Here is a 16,050-nt window from a genome sequence, read left to right on the forward strand (position 1 = left end):
AGTCATCGCCTTTGCAAGTAGAAAGCTCCGGCCTACTGAAAGAAATTCAGAAAATTACAGCTCCTTCAAATTGGAACTACTGGCAGTAGTTTGGGCTGTGACGGAGCGTTTCAAACACTATCTGGCCGCTGCAGAATTTATTGTCTATACTGACAACAATCCGTTGACCCACCTGGACACAGCCAAATTAGGTGCGTTAGAACAGCGATGGATAGCCCGGTTATCTAATTACAACTTCATAATCAAGTATCGAGCAGGTCGCAAGAATGGAAATGCCGATGCCCTATCCCGGATGCCACACTTGAGAGATGTAGAAGAGGAAACGGGGGAGCTTGAAGAAATTGAACTACCAGCCTTCCATCGTCCCAAGGCAAAACATCATCAGTCAAGTACCTATCAGAAACAACAAGAGGTGAATTTTAATCCGTTAGCACACCATAGATGGGCTGACACCCAAGACAGCAATCCGGCTGTGAAGTTGGTGAAGGAACTGTTGACTGAGCAAAGTGCATATCCCTATGAGGATGCCCCAGAAGAGACGCATCAACTCTGGAAAGAGAGAGGCAAAATGTTCCTGTATCAAGGGAAGCTCTGTAGAAGATACACCAATCCGAAAACACATGAATTGGTTTGGCAGATTATTGTGCCTAAACAAGATGTGAAGATGGTCCTCGAAGCTTACCATAATGGTGCTGGTCACTTCGGTTGGAAAAAGTTAGAAGTACTTCTAAGAGAAAGATTTTATTGGGTCGGGATGAGAAAATCAATCGAACAGTGGTGCAGAAATTGTGGCCCGTGTAACCTCAGAAGAAACGATCAAAAGAACCAAAGAGCACCACTGCAGCCCATAATCACCAAACAACCACTTGAACTTGTAGCCATGGACCACGTGAAGTTGACACCAAGCCGGTCCGGCTATGTCTATGCCTTGACCATCGTTGACCATTATTCACGTTTCTTGGTAGTAGTACCCGTAAAAGATCTGACAGCAAAAACAGCAGCCAAAGCATTCCAAACGTACTTTTGTAGACCCCATGGATATCCGGAACAGGTTCTCACCGACCAAGGTACAGCCTTTGAATCAGAGATCTTCAGAGAATTCTGTAATATGTATGGTTGCAAAAAGATCCGGACGACGGCCTATCATCCACAAACAAACGGCTTATGCGAGAAGATGAACCATATTGTAATAGACCTATTAAAGACTTTACCTGAGACAGAAAGGAATCAATGGCCAGAGAAATTGCCTTAACTTGGTGGATCTGTATAATCATGTCCCGGTGAGCTCCACCAACTGCACCCCAGCTTACCTTATGCGTGCAAGACCCGGCCAATTACCAATCGAACTAGAAATGGGAATTCTGAAACCAGACGCAGAAGTTCAAGACTCCAATTGGGATATCATACGGCAAAAGCAGTATCGCCAAGTGCAAGAGAGTGTGGAAAGAAGCCTTCAGCAAACTAGAGAAAGACGAGAGCGAACTTTCAACCAGAATGCTCTAGCGACCCCATTAAGACCGGGTGACCAAGTGCTCAAGAGAAATCGTCGAACCAATAAACTGGACAATCAGTGGGAAGCCGTACCCTACACAGTTTTACCAACAAGAGTGGATAATCCTAAAATGTGTCTCATTAGCAAAAACGGAGGCTTAACATCTGTACTAGTGTCACGAGACAATCTTAAATTATGTCCGGAAGCATTGAAAGAGCCAGACGTTGTCCAGCCAGAACCAGAAGTTATTCAACCCATACAGGTTCAACCAGTAAAGGAAAAAGAAGAGGAAGTGTATCACACCTGTATAGGAGACTTTCCCAAAACCCTACTAACATACCATGGTGCAGTAGTGGTTCCCATGGTGGCCTTTTACCCAACACCGAACCCAATACCAGAAGTCCCAAGACAGGAAGAGGCTGACCCCGTACTACAGGAGGTTCCAGGCCAGGAAGAACAGATTCCTGGTCAGAGTAATCCCATTCACGGTGGACTTGCCAACTCCATAGTCGTGGAATTATCTTTAGCAGAGCGGGCAGATACTACATCCGCAGTAGACAGTAGTACACCACATGAAGAGACACCGCTATTACGTAGATCACAGCGTAGTACCCAGGGTCAATTACCGGCCAGGTATGCAGATTACCAACTATAAAGCTCATAATGTGAATTGTATATATGTTATGCCGTATATAGTTAAACAGAAAATGTAGTATAGTCATTGCTATCAGTCTGCAACGTTTAAGCCCAGTGCCTACAGAGACTTGTCTGTATGAACTTATTGCATATTCTTGAACTTTTTATCAGCCCGGAGGCACTAAATCAAAGCTCCGGAAAGACTGCTTTTTGAACTTTGCTTTTTGCTCTTTTTGAACTTTCTTTAGACTTTATATTGATAACTCCGTTGGAAAAATGGAACTAAATTCCTGGACACTAAGTACAGTGCCGTTCCTAATACCTTCAAGGATAGAACTGTATTAATGGACGCTATTTGAAGTGACTTTTTACAGAACTCTATTTTTGTTTCCTTGAGTGGTTTTTGTAACTTTTCATTTTTAAGACTCTGTACATATTAATTGTTATTTCAAAATGTTATTGTCCCACAGTCCCGGAGTACTGTTCTTAACTAAGGGGGAATGTGGCACCCCTAGGGGTATTTGCCACAAAAATAGTTACTGACAGTAAGTACAAATACTAAAATAGCAAGACTGCACTACCACCTCCGGCCAGAAGGGGGAGCTCCAGAGACTCCCCTTGATCCATTCTGGTCTGAGAGAAGAAATGGCAGTTGGGCCAAGGAGCTGATAGTGAGAGGTCATACAGTTGAATCTCTAACAGCCCTGTGACTGTTACCAGGCCTAAATCACCGGCCTGAGGAGAAGAGGGAGAGAGAAAAAGGACATTGTGAGAACCGGGTAGCATTAATCGCTACCCAGAACAGGCGCAAAGACGGATACCGGATCCGTGGCTGTATTCATTATATATAATACAGCAACCGGAAAAACGTGAGGTGATATCAGCTTCACTAGGGTCGGATGCAGCAACAGACACAGAGTTCAGCGGTACTCCTGGAGGGGGTAAGCCGATAAAAGGACTCGGGTTGCCCGTCGAACCAGGACCCGGAGGGGACAGATTGGGCCGGCAGCCAGTTCACATACAGCAGCAGGGCCACACAGAAATTGCGCACAATAAGAGGCGAAGACCCCGGCAGGGTCAAAGTAACTCAGAGTTCCCATACAGACTCCGGTGACAGGACTGGTTGTAAATCCTTTTATGTTAAAGTAAACTGGTTAAACGTTTCAGTGCCTCAGTCTTTCATTTGGACAATAGCCATCTATCCAGGATCAGGATCGTCACCGCTGGGAGAACCTGCTGCTGATCAAGTAAGTGCCTGTCCCCTCATGATACCCCTTACACTGTGCATTGCCTGAGGCCACAGCACCGGGTCAAGCCACCCGTGACATCCCCCTCAAGAGACAGACTCCATTGGTCCGGTGCTGGGTATCCCGGTCTCCTGGGCGTCACAATAGCAGTTAATTTGCTGAGGTAATCTGGAGAAATTTCACCCATGCTTCCAGAAGCCACTCCCACAAGTTGATTTGGCTTGATGGGCACTTTTTGCGTACCATACGGTCAAGCTGCTCCCACAACAGCTCAATGAGGTTGAGATCTGGTGACTGCACTGGCCACTCCATTACAGATAGAATACCAGCTGCCTGCTTCTTGCCTAAATAGTTCTTGCATAATTTGGAGGTGTGCTTTGGGTCATTGTCCTGTTGTAGGATGAAATTGGCTCCAATCAAGCGCTGTCCACAGGGTATGGCATGGTGTTGCAAAATGGAGTAATAGCCTTCCTTATTCAATATCCCTTTTACCTTGTACAAATCTCCCACTTTACCAGCACCAAAGCAACCCCAGACCATCACATTACCTCCCCCATACTTGACAGATGGCGTCAGGCATTCTTCCAGCATCTTTTCAGTTGTTCTGCTTCTCACAAATGTTCTTCTGTGTGATCCAAACACTTCAAACTTGGATTCGTCTGTCCATAACACTTTTTTCCAATCTTCCTCTGTCCAATGTCTGTGTTCTTTTGCCCATATTAATCTTTTCCTTTTATTAGCCAGTCTCAGATATGGCTTTTTCTTTGCCACTCTGCCCTAAAGGTCAGCATCCCGGAGTCGCCTCTTCACTGTAGACGTTGGCAGTGGCGTTTTGCGTGTACTATTTAATGAAGCTGCCAGTTGAGGACCTGTGAGGCGATGATTTCTCAAACTACAGACTCTAATGTATTTGTCTTGATGCTCAGTTGTGCAGCGGGGCCTCCCACTTCTCTTTCTAATCTGGTTAGAGCCTGTTTGTGCTCTCCTCTGAAGGAAGTAGTACACACTGTTGTAGGAAATCTCAGTTTCTTGGTAACTTCTCGCATGGAATAGCCTTCATTTCTAAGAACAAGAATAGACTGTCGATTTTCACATGAAAGTTCTTTTTTTCTGGCCATTTTGAGAGTTTAATGGAACCAACAAATGTAATGCTCCAAATTCTCAACTAGCTCAAAGGAAGGTCAGGTTTACAGGTTCTCTAATCAGCCAAACTGTTTCCAGATGTGCTAACATACTTGCACAAGGGTTTTCAAGGGTATTCTAACCATCCATTAGCCTTCTTACACAGCAAACACTAAGTACCATAAGGACACTGGAGTGATGGTTGCTGGAAATGGGCCTCTATACACCTATGAAGATATTGCATTACAAACCAGACGATTGCAGCTAGAATAGTCATTTACCACATTAACAATATATAAAGTGTATTTCTGAATCATTTAATTCTAGCTTCATTGGAAAAACTGTGCTTTTCTTTAAAAAATAAGGAAATTTCTAAGTGACCCTTGAATGGTAGTGTATGATACTTTTTTAATGGCTAACAAAAATAAGTGTTTCAAAGCAAGCTGTCCCCACTAGTTAGGTGTGATGGAGAGCCTTCTCCCAGCGTCTCCTGATTTATAGGTCCCCCCCTTAAATGCAAATAGGGAGAAGTCAATCAGTGAGGTTGAAACGGGCAATTAGAGGCGCCCAATGACTCCTGTACCAGATCCTAGACACTTTTTTTTGTAGTTGACATTTCATTACTAGAATTACAATATATGACAAGGCACTACTAGAGTATACATGTTATCCTTCATAAAATATACCTTCACTATTATATATTGAAATCCGTCCGGTGGTCGTGTGTTATCTTTGATAACCCTAGGTACAGGTGCTTCACACAAAATTAGAATATCATCAAAAAGTTAATTTCTCAGTTCTTCAATACAAAAGGTGAAACTCCTGTGTTAGATAGTCATTACAAATAGTGATCTATTTCAAGTGTTTATTTCTGTTAATGATTATGGCTTACAGCCAATGAAAACCCAAGTCATTATCTCAGTAAACTAGAATACTTTATAACACCAGCTTAAAAAATGATTTTAAAATCCGAAATGTTGGCCTACTGAAATGTATATTCAGTAAATGCACTCAGTACTTGGATACGTCTGTGTGTGGTGGCTCTTGAAGCAATGGCTCCAGCAGCAGTCCACTCCTTTTGAATCTCCCCCAAATTTTTTAATGGAACTTTCTTAACGATCCTTTCAATGCTGCAGTTATCCCGGTTGCTTGTGCACCTTTTTCTACCACACTTTTTCCTTCCACTAAACTTTCCATTAATATTCTTGGATACAGCACTATGTGAACATCCAGCTTCTTTAGCAATTACCTTTCCTGGTTTACCCTCCTTGTGGAGTGTGTCAATGACTGCCTTATGCACATCTGTCAAGTCAGCAGTCTTCGCCATGATTGTGGAGCCTACTGAAACAGACTAAGGGACCTTTTTAAATGCTTAGGAAGCCTTTGCAGGTGTTTTTTGTTAATTCTAATTTCCTGAGATAAGGGCTTTTGGTTTTTCGTTGGCTGTAAGCCATAACCATCAACATTAACAGAAATAAACACTTGAAATAGATCACTCTGTGTTTAACCGCTATCTGACCTCGGACGGGATAGTACGTCCGAGGTCAGATCCCCTGCTTTGATGCAGGGCTCCGCGGTGAGCCCGCATCAAAGCCGGGACATGTCAGCTGTTTTGAATCGCAATCTGCCCGCACCTATTAACTAGTTAAATGCCGCTGTCAAACGCAGACAGCGGCATTTAACTACCGCTTCCGGCCTGGCGGCCGGAAATGACGTCATCGCCGACCCCCGTCACATGATCGGGGGTCGGCGATGCGTCAGGATGGTAACCATAGAGGTCCTAGAGACCTCTATGGTTACTGATCGCCGGCAGCTGTGAGCGCCACCCTGTGGTCGGCGCTCACAGCACACCTGATTTTCAGCTACATAGCAGCGAACAGCAGATCGCTGCTATGTAGCAGAGGCGATCGGGTTGTGCCTGCTTCTAGCCTCCCATGGAAGCTATTGAAGCATGGCAAAAGTAAAAAAAAAAAAAAAGTTAAAAAAAGTGAAAAAAAAAAAAATATAAAAGTTTAAATCACCCCCCTTTCGCCCCAATCCAAAATAAATCAATAAAAAAAATCAAATCTACACATATTTGGTATCCCCGCGCTCAGAATCGCCCGATCTATCAATTAAAAAAAAGCATTAACCTGATCGCTAAACGGCGTAGCGAGAAAAAAAAACGAAACGCCAGAATTACGTTTTTTAGGTCGCCGCGACATTGCATTAAAATGCAATAACGGGGGCGATCAAAAGAACGTATCTGCACCAAAATGCTATCATTAAAAACGTCATCTCGGCACGCAAAAAATAAGCCCTCAACCGACCCCAGATCACGAAAAATGGAGACGCTACGAGTATCGGAAAATGGCGCAATTTTTTTTTTTTTTTTAGCAAAGTTTGGAATTTTTTTTCACCACTTAGATAAAAAATAACCTAGTCATGTTAGGTGTCTATTAACTCGTACTGACCTGGAGAATCATAATGTCAGGTCAGTTTTAGCATTTAGTGAACCTAGCAAAAAAGCCAAACAAAAAACAAGTGTGGGATTGCACTTTTTTTGCAGTTTCACAGCACTTGGAATTTTTTTCCCGTTTTCTAGTACACGACATGCTAAAACCAATGATGTCGTTCAAAAGTACAACTCGTCCCGCAAAAAATAAGCCCTCACATGGCCAAATTGATGGAAAAATAAAAAAGTTATGGCTCTGGGAAGGAGGGCAGTGAAAAACGAACACGGAAAAACGAAAAATCCCAAGGTCATGAAGGGGTTATTGACTCTATATAATGAATTTCACTTTTTATATAGAACAACTGAAATAAATAAACTGTTTGATATTCTATTTTCGTGAGTAGCACCTGTATATTCCTGTAAAATACCCAATGAGATACTTAGACTTGTAAAAAATTCTGAATTGGTAAGATTTGTTTTTCCTTTCATCTGGTAGGGCCACCAAAGATGGACAAGAGCAGAAAACACATGGCTGAGAGAATACTAAACCTCACCCTAGAAATTATCTACCTGCTGACCGGAGAGGTGAGAAATTATGTGGAAAATCTCATGTTAAATTGTTTCACTTTTATTTCCAATCAATTAAAATCTTAATTAGAATATGCAACTTGTACCTAACCATCAACTCTACCTTGACAGTTTTGCAGAATGATTTGCATAAATAATAAAAAATGTAAAAGAATGTGACAAAAGAAATGACATTCCCTCCCTCTTCTATTTTGTTCTCCTCTTTTCTTTAACCCCTTTATGACGTTTGCGACTTTTCGTCACTATATGCCCCCCCTGTGCTGCTGGCAGGCACATGCCCCCCCCTCCCCCACCCCCCCGGGTCACTATATGTCCCCTTGTGCTGGCAGGCACATGCCCCCCTGGTCACAATATGTCCCCTTGTGATGCTGGCAGGGACATACCCCCCTATGCTGCTGGCAGGCACATGCCCCCCTGGTTCACTATATGTCCCCCTTTGCTGCTGGCAAGCACATGCCCCCCTGGTTCACTATATGCCCCCCTGTGCTGCTGGCAGGCACATGCCCCCCTGGTTCACTATATGCCCCCTGTGCTGCTGGCAGGCACATGCCCCCCTGGTTCACTATATGCCCCCCGTGCTGCTGGCAGGCACATGCCCCCCTGGTTCACTATATGCCCCCTGTGCTGCTGGCAGGCACATGCCCCCCTGGTTCACTATATGCCCCCCTGTGCTGCTGGCAGGCACATGCCCCCCTGGTTCACTATATGCCCCCTGTGCTGCTGGCAGGCACATGCCCCCCTGGTTCACTATATGCCCCCTGTGCTGCTGGCAGGCACATGCCCCCCTGGTTCACTATATGCCCCCTGTGCTGCTGGCAGGCACATGCCCCCCTGGTTCACTATATGCCCCCTGTGCTGCTGGCAGGCACATGCCCCCCTGGTTCACTATATGCCCCCCTGTGCTGCTGGCAGGCACATGCCCCCCTGGTTCACTATATGCCCCCTGTGCTGCTGGCAGGCACATGCCCCCCTGGTTCACTATATGCCCCCTGTGCTGCTGGCAGGCACATGCCCCCCTGGTTCACTATATGCCCCCTGTGCTGCTGGCAGGCACATGCCCCCCTGGTTCACTATATGCCCCCTGTGCTGCTGGCAGGCACATGACCCCTGGTTCACTATATGCCCCCCTGTGCTGCTGGCAGGCACATGCCCTCTTGGGTCACTATATGCCCCTCTGTGCTGGCAGGCACATGCCCCCCCAGTCACAATATGCCCCCCTGTACTGGCAGGGACATGCCCCCCTGTGCTGCTGGCAGGTACATGCCCCTCCCGGTCACTATATGCCTCCTGTGCTGCTATCAGACACATGCCCCCCCTACCCCCCGTGCTGCTAGCAGACACATACCCCCCCTCTGCTGCTAGCAGACACATGCCCCCCCTGTGCTGCTGGCAGACACATGCCCCCCCTGTGCTGCTGGCAGACACATGCCCCCCCTGTGCTGCTGGCAGACACATGCCCCCCCTGTGCTGCTGGCAGACACATGCCCCCCCTGTGCTGCTGGCAGACACATGCCCCCCCTGTGCTGCTGGCAGACACATGCCCCCCCTGTGCTGCTGGCAGACACATGCCCCCCCTGTGCTGCTGGCAGACATATGCCCCCCCCCCTGTGCTGCTGGCAGACACATGCCCCCCCCTGTGCTGCTGGCAGACACATGCCCCCCCCCCCTGTGCTGCTGGCAGACACATGCCCCCCCCCCTGTGCTGCTGGCAGACACATGCCCTCCCCCCTGTGCTGCTGGCAGACACATGCCCCCCCCTGTGCTGCTGGCAGACACATGTCCCCCCCTGTTCTGCTGGCAGACACATGTCCCCCCCTGTTCTGCTGGCGGACACAAGCCCCCCCCCCTGTGCTGCTGGCAGACACAAGCCCCCCCTGTGCTGCTGGCAGACACCAGAGTCATCATCAGAAGGTGAGTTAAGTGTTTATTTTATCATGTGTCTGCCTGCAGCGGGGGTTGGGGGGGGCGGGCATGTGCCTGCCAGTAGCACAGGGGGGGCATAGAAGAGTGACGGGGGGCCATATCCATGATGGGGGGGGGAGATGCAGGCACATGTAATATTCGCTGCTCCCCTGTGAATCAACTCCTGCAGTTTCAGCACTGAGGTGATGGACAGCAGGTGCAGTGAATATTACATGAGGCTAATGAGGGGGAGCACAGACCTCCTGCTTCTCTGCAGCTGGCAGCCAGCCCACTCCAGCCCCCTGACACAACTCCAGAGCTGCTCCCCCTCCTCTACAGCACAGCACACAGATTCGAATTATAAATTATAAGACGCACCCCCCACTTTCCCCCAAAATTTGGGGGAACATATATATATATGCTATTGAACCAGTTCTACGCCCGGGTGGCTAGCATCTATATTGGTATATGGTCTCCATCCTGGTATGTGCTGCTCCATCCTGCGTCCCCATCCTGTCATGAGCTGCTCCATCCTGCGTCCCCATCCTGACATGTGCTGCACCCATCCTGCACCCCCATTCTGACATGTGCTGCTCCATCCTGCGTCCCCATCCTGTCATGTTCTGCACCCATCCTGCGCCTCCATTCTGACATGTTCTGCACCCATCTTGCGCCACCATTCTGTCATGTGTTGCACCCATCCTGCGCCCCCATTGTGACATGTGCTGCACCCATCCTGCACCTCCATTTTGACATGTTCTGCACCCATCCTGCGGCTCCATTCTGTCATTTGCTGCTCCCGTTCTGTCATGTGCTGCTCCCATCCTGTGCCCCCGTTCTGTCATGTGCTGCTCCCATCCTATGCCCCCGTTCTTTCATGTGATGCTCCCATCTTGCGCCCCCATCCTGACATGTGCTGCTCCCATCCTCCACCCCCATTCTGTCATGTGCTGCTCCCATCCTGCACCCCCATTCTGACATGTGCTGCTCCATCCTGCTTCCCCATCCTGTCATGTTCTGCACCCATCCTGCGCCTCCATTCTGACATGTTCTGCACCCATCTTGCGCCACCATTCTGTCATGTGTTGCACCCATCCTGCGCCCCCATTGTGACATGTGCTGCACCCATCCTGCGCCTCCATTTTGACATGTTCTGCACCCATCCTGCGCCTCCATTCTGTCATTTGCTGCTCCTGTTCTGTCATGTGCTGCTCCCATCCTGTGCCCCCGTTCTGTCATGTGCTGCTCCCATCCTATGCCCCCGTTCTTTCATGTGATGCTCCCATCTTGCGCCTCCATCCTGACATGTGCTGCTCCCATCCTCCACCCCCATTCTGTCATGTGCTGCTCCCATCCTGTGCCCCCGTTCTTTCATGTGATGCTCCCATCTTGCGCCCCTGTTCTGTCATGTGCTGCTCTCATCCTGCGCCCCCATTCTGTCATGTGCTGCTGCCATCCTGTGCCCCCGTTCTGTCATGTGATGCTCCCATCCTGCGCCCCCGTTCTGTCATGTGCTGCTCCCATCCTGCGCCCCCGTTCTGTCATGTGCTGCTGCCATCCTGTGCCCCCGTTCTGTCATGTGCTGCTCCCATCTTGCACCCCCGTTCTGTCATGTGCTGCTCCCATCCTGCGCCCCTGTTCTGTCATGTGCTGCTGCCATCCTGCGCCCGTTCTGTCATGTGCTGCTCCCATCCTGCGCCCCCGTTCTGTCATGTGCTGCTCCCATCCTGCGCCACCATTGTATTATATGCCCCCCATAAGATGCTCCATTATATATGCCCCGTATGCTGCTGCCATATATATATTAAAAAAAAAAAAAAAAAAAAACCCATACTCGCCTATCGTCGCTGGGCGCCGAGTGCTGGGGGCCTGAGCAGGCGGCGACACCGGCGCGCTGTGGGGGTCAGGTGCCAGTATCACCTCTAGCTCAGGCCCCCAGCACTTGCTATACTCACCTGTCTGTCCCGTTCCAGCGCTGCGCGCCGCCATCTTCCGGCTCCTCTGGCTGTGACTGTTCAGTCAGAGGGCGGCGCCGGCGCGCATTAAGCGCGTCATCGCGCCCTCTGAACTGGGAACGTCACAGCAGAGGACCCGGGAGACGGAGCCGCATGCAGCGCTGGAACGGGGGACAGGTGAATATACTTACCCTCCTGGCGGTCCCTGACTCTCCGGTGGAGATCGCGGTGTGCGTTCAGTGTTTACGCATACCGCGATCTCCTGGGAGCGTCACTCTGTGAGGCCCAGACTGCGCCGGCGCTTGCGCTGTCTATAAAGGCTTCGGACAGAGTGACGCTCCCAGCCTTATATATATGTGTATATATATATGTGTGTGTGTGTATGTGTATATATATATATATATATATATATATATATATATATATATATATATATATATATATATATATATATATATATATATATATATATATATATATATATATTAAATTATTACCGCTTCTTCTTTTTTTTTAACCCTTTCACGACATGCGCCGTACTATTACTGCGCATGCTGTCACCCCCTTTGATGTGGGCTCCGGCGGTGAGCCCACATCAAAGTCGCGACATGTCAGCTGTTTTGTACAGCTGACATGTGCGTGCAATAGCGGCGGGTGAAATCGCTATTCACCCGCCGCTATTAACCTGTTAAATACCGCTGTCAAATGCAGACAGCGGCATTTAACCGGCGCTTCCGGCCGGGCGGACGGAAATGATGTCATCGCCGACCCCCCCCCCCCCGTCACATGATCGGGGGTCGGTGATGCATCAGGAAGGTAACCATAGAGGTCCTTGAGACCTCTATGGTTACTGATGCAGGCCTGCTGTGAGCGCCCCCTCCTGTGGTCGACGCTCACAGCACACCTGCATTTCAGCTACATAGCAGCGATCTGATGATCGTTGCTATGTAGCAGAGCCGATCAGGCTATGCCAGCTTCTAGCCTCCCATGGAGGCTATTGAAGCATGGCACAAGTAAAAAAAAAAAAATGTTTTTAAAAATATGAAAAAAATATAAAAAATATAAAAGTTTAAATCACCCCCCTTTCGCCCCATCCTAAATAAAACAATTAAAAAAAAAAACCTACACGTATTTGGTATCGCCGCGTTCAGAATCGCCGATCTATCAATAAAAAAAAAAGCATTAACCTGATCGCTAAACAGCGTAGCGAGAAAAAAATCCGAAACGCCAGAATTACGTTTTTTTGGTCGCCGTGACATTGAATTAAAATGCAATAACGGGTGATCAAAAGAACGTATCTGCACCTAAATGGTATCATTAAAAACGTCAGCTCGGCACGCAAAAAATAAGCCCTCACCCGACCCCAGATCACGAAAAATGGAGACGCTTCGGGTATCGGGAAATGGCACTTTTTTTTTTTTTCTTTAGGAAAGTTTTGAATTTTTTTTCACCACTTTGATAAAAAATAACCTAGACATGTTAGATGTCTATGAACTCGTAATGACCTAGAGAATCATTATGGCAGGTCAGTTTTAGCATTTAGTGAACCTAGCAAAAAAGCCAAACAAAAAACAAGTGTGGGATTGCACTTTTTTTTGCAATTTCACCGCACTTGGAATTTTTTCCCCATTTTCTAGTAAAAGACATGGTAAAACCAATGGTGTCGTTCAAAAGTACAACTCGTCCCGCAAAAAATAAGGCCTCACATAACCATATTGACGGAAATATAAAAAAGTTATGGCTCTGGGAAGGAGGGAAGTGAAAAATGAAAACGCAAAAACGAAAAAGGGCCGCGACTTGAAGGGGTTAATCAGATACATTTTTATTTAACCAAATTCATGGTACAAAGCAATAAAACAAAAATCGCAATGAGAACAACATTAACAATGGTCATTAGTTTCAGAAATTCCCTTCCTCTCCCCCTCCCCCCATTACATACAAGAGCAGCGAATAATGCATGGTATATCCTAAGTTCAGGGTCATCTTCTCTCCACCCAAGGTGTCTATAGTGTCTCAAATGTTCTTATGCCTTTTCTCTAACATAAATGTTTTTTTCCATATTTACAATAGTCAAACTGTCTGAAAAATTCCCTCAACGTTGGCGGATCTACATTTATCCAGTATCTGGCGATTATTTTCCACGCAATATATAATAATCTAGCTATTGCCGCCTTATATTTATTATGTACCCGGACCTCCTCCACATATCCCTGTATACACATATACTCCTCCTATGGCATTAAGCACCGCTGTCCAATATGGGTTCAGATTTGGACACTGCCATAACATATGGAGAATTCCAGCCCCCTCCACCCGGCATCGAGGACACTCAAAAGTCTGTCTAAGACCTGCTCTATAGAGCCGTTCAGGAGTCCTATATACTCTATGGAGTACATATATCTGCGAGAGTCTGCCCGGTTCACTCAGCGATAATTGGGGTATACAGGTCCTTCTCAAAAAATTAGCATATAGTGTTAAATTTCATTATTTACCATAATGTAATGATTACAATTAAACTTTCATATATTATAGATTCATTATCCACCAACTGAAATTTGTCAGGTCTTTTATTGTTTTAATACTGATGATTTTGGCATACAACTCCTGATAACCCAAAAAACCTGTCTCAATAAATTAGCATATCAAGAAAAGGTTCTCTAAACGACCTATTACCCTAATCTTCTGAATCAACTAATTAACTCTAAACACATGCAAAAGATACCTGAGGCTTTTATAAACTCCCTGCCTGGTTCATTACTCAAAACCCCCATCATGGGTAAGACTAGCGACCTGACAGATGTCAAGAAGGCCATCATTGACACCCTCAAGCAAGAGGGTAAGACCCAGAAAGAAATTTCTCAACAAATAGGCTGTTCCCAGAGTGCTGTATCAAGGCACCTCAATGGTAAGTCTATTGGAAGGAAACAATGTGGCAGAAAACGCTGTACAACGAGAAGAGGAGACCGGACCCTGAGGAAGATTGTGGAGAAGGACCGATTCCAGACCTTGGGGAACCTGAGGAAGCAGTGGACTGAGTCTGGTGTGGAAACATCCAGAGCCACCGTGCACAGGCGTGTGCAGGAAATGGGCTACAGGTGCCGCATTCCCCAGGTAAAGCCACTTTTGAACCATAAACAGTGGCAGAGGCGCCTGACCTGGGCTACAGAGAAGCAGCACTGGACTGTTGCTAAGTGGTCCCAAGTACTTTTTTCTGATGAAAGCAAATTTTGCATGTCATTCGGAAATCAAGGTGCCAGAGTCTGGAGGAAGACTGGGGAGAAGGAAATGCCAAAATGCCTGAAGTCCAGTGTCAAGTACCCACAGTCAGTGATGGTGTGGGGTGCCATGTCAGCTGCTGGTGTTGGTCCACTGTGTTTCATCAAGGGCAGGGTCAATGCAGCTAGCTATCAGGAGATTTTGGAGCACTTCATGCTTCCATCGGCTGAAATGCTTTATGGAGATGAAGATTTCATTTTTCAGCACGACCTGGCACCTGCTCACAGTGCCAAAACCACTGGTAAATGGTTTACTGACCATGGTATTACTGTGCTCAATTGGCCTGCCAACTCTCCTGACCTGAACCCCATAGAGAATCTGTGGGATATTGTGAAGAGAAAGTTGAGAGACGCAAGACCCAACACTCTGGATGAGCTTAAGGCCGCTATTGAAGCATCCTGGGCCTCCATAACATCTCAGCAGTGTCACAGGCTGATTGCCTCCATGCCACGCCGCATTGAAGCAGTCATTTCTGCCAAAGGATTCCCGACCAAGTATTGAGTGCATAACTGAACATTATTATTTGATGGTTTTTTTGTTTGTTATTAAAAAACACTTTTATTTGATTGGATGGGTGAAATATGCTAATTTATTGAGACAGGTTTTTTGGGTTATCAGGAGTTGTATGCCAAAATCATCAGTATTAAAACAATAAAAGACCTGACAAATTTCAGTTGGTGGATAATAAATCTATAATATATGAAAGTTTAATTGTAATCATTACATTATGGTAAATTATGAAATTTAACACTATATGCTAATTTTTTGAGAAGGACCTGTATATTCCATAATCACTTCCCATTTATTTTCCTCTATCCTACCCAATTCCTCCTCCCATTTACCCTGTGCTCTAATAGGATAATTATTTATAAAAGTATGCATTAGATCTTTATAAATCCCCGACACTACCCCTTACATTATTACCTCTTTAAAAACATTGTTGTAGCCCTAAATTTGTAATATTTGTAAGGTCTTATAAGTAAAAAGGACCTCTGTTTGTTGTGCAATTTCTCCTGTGTGCGCCAATACCCTACATGTAATTGGAAACTACTTTTGAGGCACAGTGCGAAGCCCAAAAGGAAAAAGCGCCATAATTTGGTGACTGTTACTGTTATAGTTTACAGGTGCAGTAACCCACTGAGATGCCAGAACAGAAGAACAACTCCCCCCAACCCCCCCACTCCCCCCCCCCCCCCCCCCCCAAAGAAAAAAAAGTGACCCCATTTTACAAGCGACACCTCTTAGTTCATCTAAGGGAGCAATGATTATATTGATGCCACAGGAGTGTCACAGAATTTTATACCATTGGACAGTTACATTATTTTTAACACAATAATTGTTTTAGCCCCAGATTTTACATTTTCACAAGTGAGAAATGGGTAAAAATTCCAACAAAAT

At 46.5% G+C, this 16,050-nt stretch overlaps 1 protein-coding gene across 2 annotated transcripts in view; it reads left to right on the top strand.

The window, feature by feature from the left end:
- The window catches only part of LOC138667073 (oocyte zinc finger protein XlCOF6-like), a 118,711-nt gene that overhangs the window by 55,728 nt on the left and 46,933 nt on the right, over positions 1-16,050 (top strand). For both annotated transcript variants that reach the window (XM_069755342.1, XM_069755343.1), the window contains exon 2: positions 7,428-7,516. In XM_069755342.1, the coding sequence (XP_069611443.1) occupies positions 7,439-7,516 (78 nt within the window). In that variant the 5' untranslated portion in view covers positions 7,428-7,438. The remainder of the gene's footprint in view (positions 1-7,427; positions 7,517-16,050) is intronic.

The sequence above is a fragment of the Ranitomeya imitator genome, chromosome 2, assembly GCF_032444005.1.
Source record: "Ranitomeya imitator isolate aRanImi1 chromosome 2, aRanImi1.pri, whole genome shotgun sequence".
NCBI classification, from domain to species: Eukaryota; Metazoa; Chordata; class Amphibia; order Anura; family Dendrobatidae; genus Ranitomeya; species Ranitomeya imitator.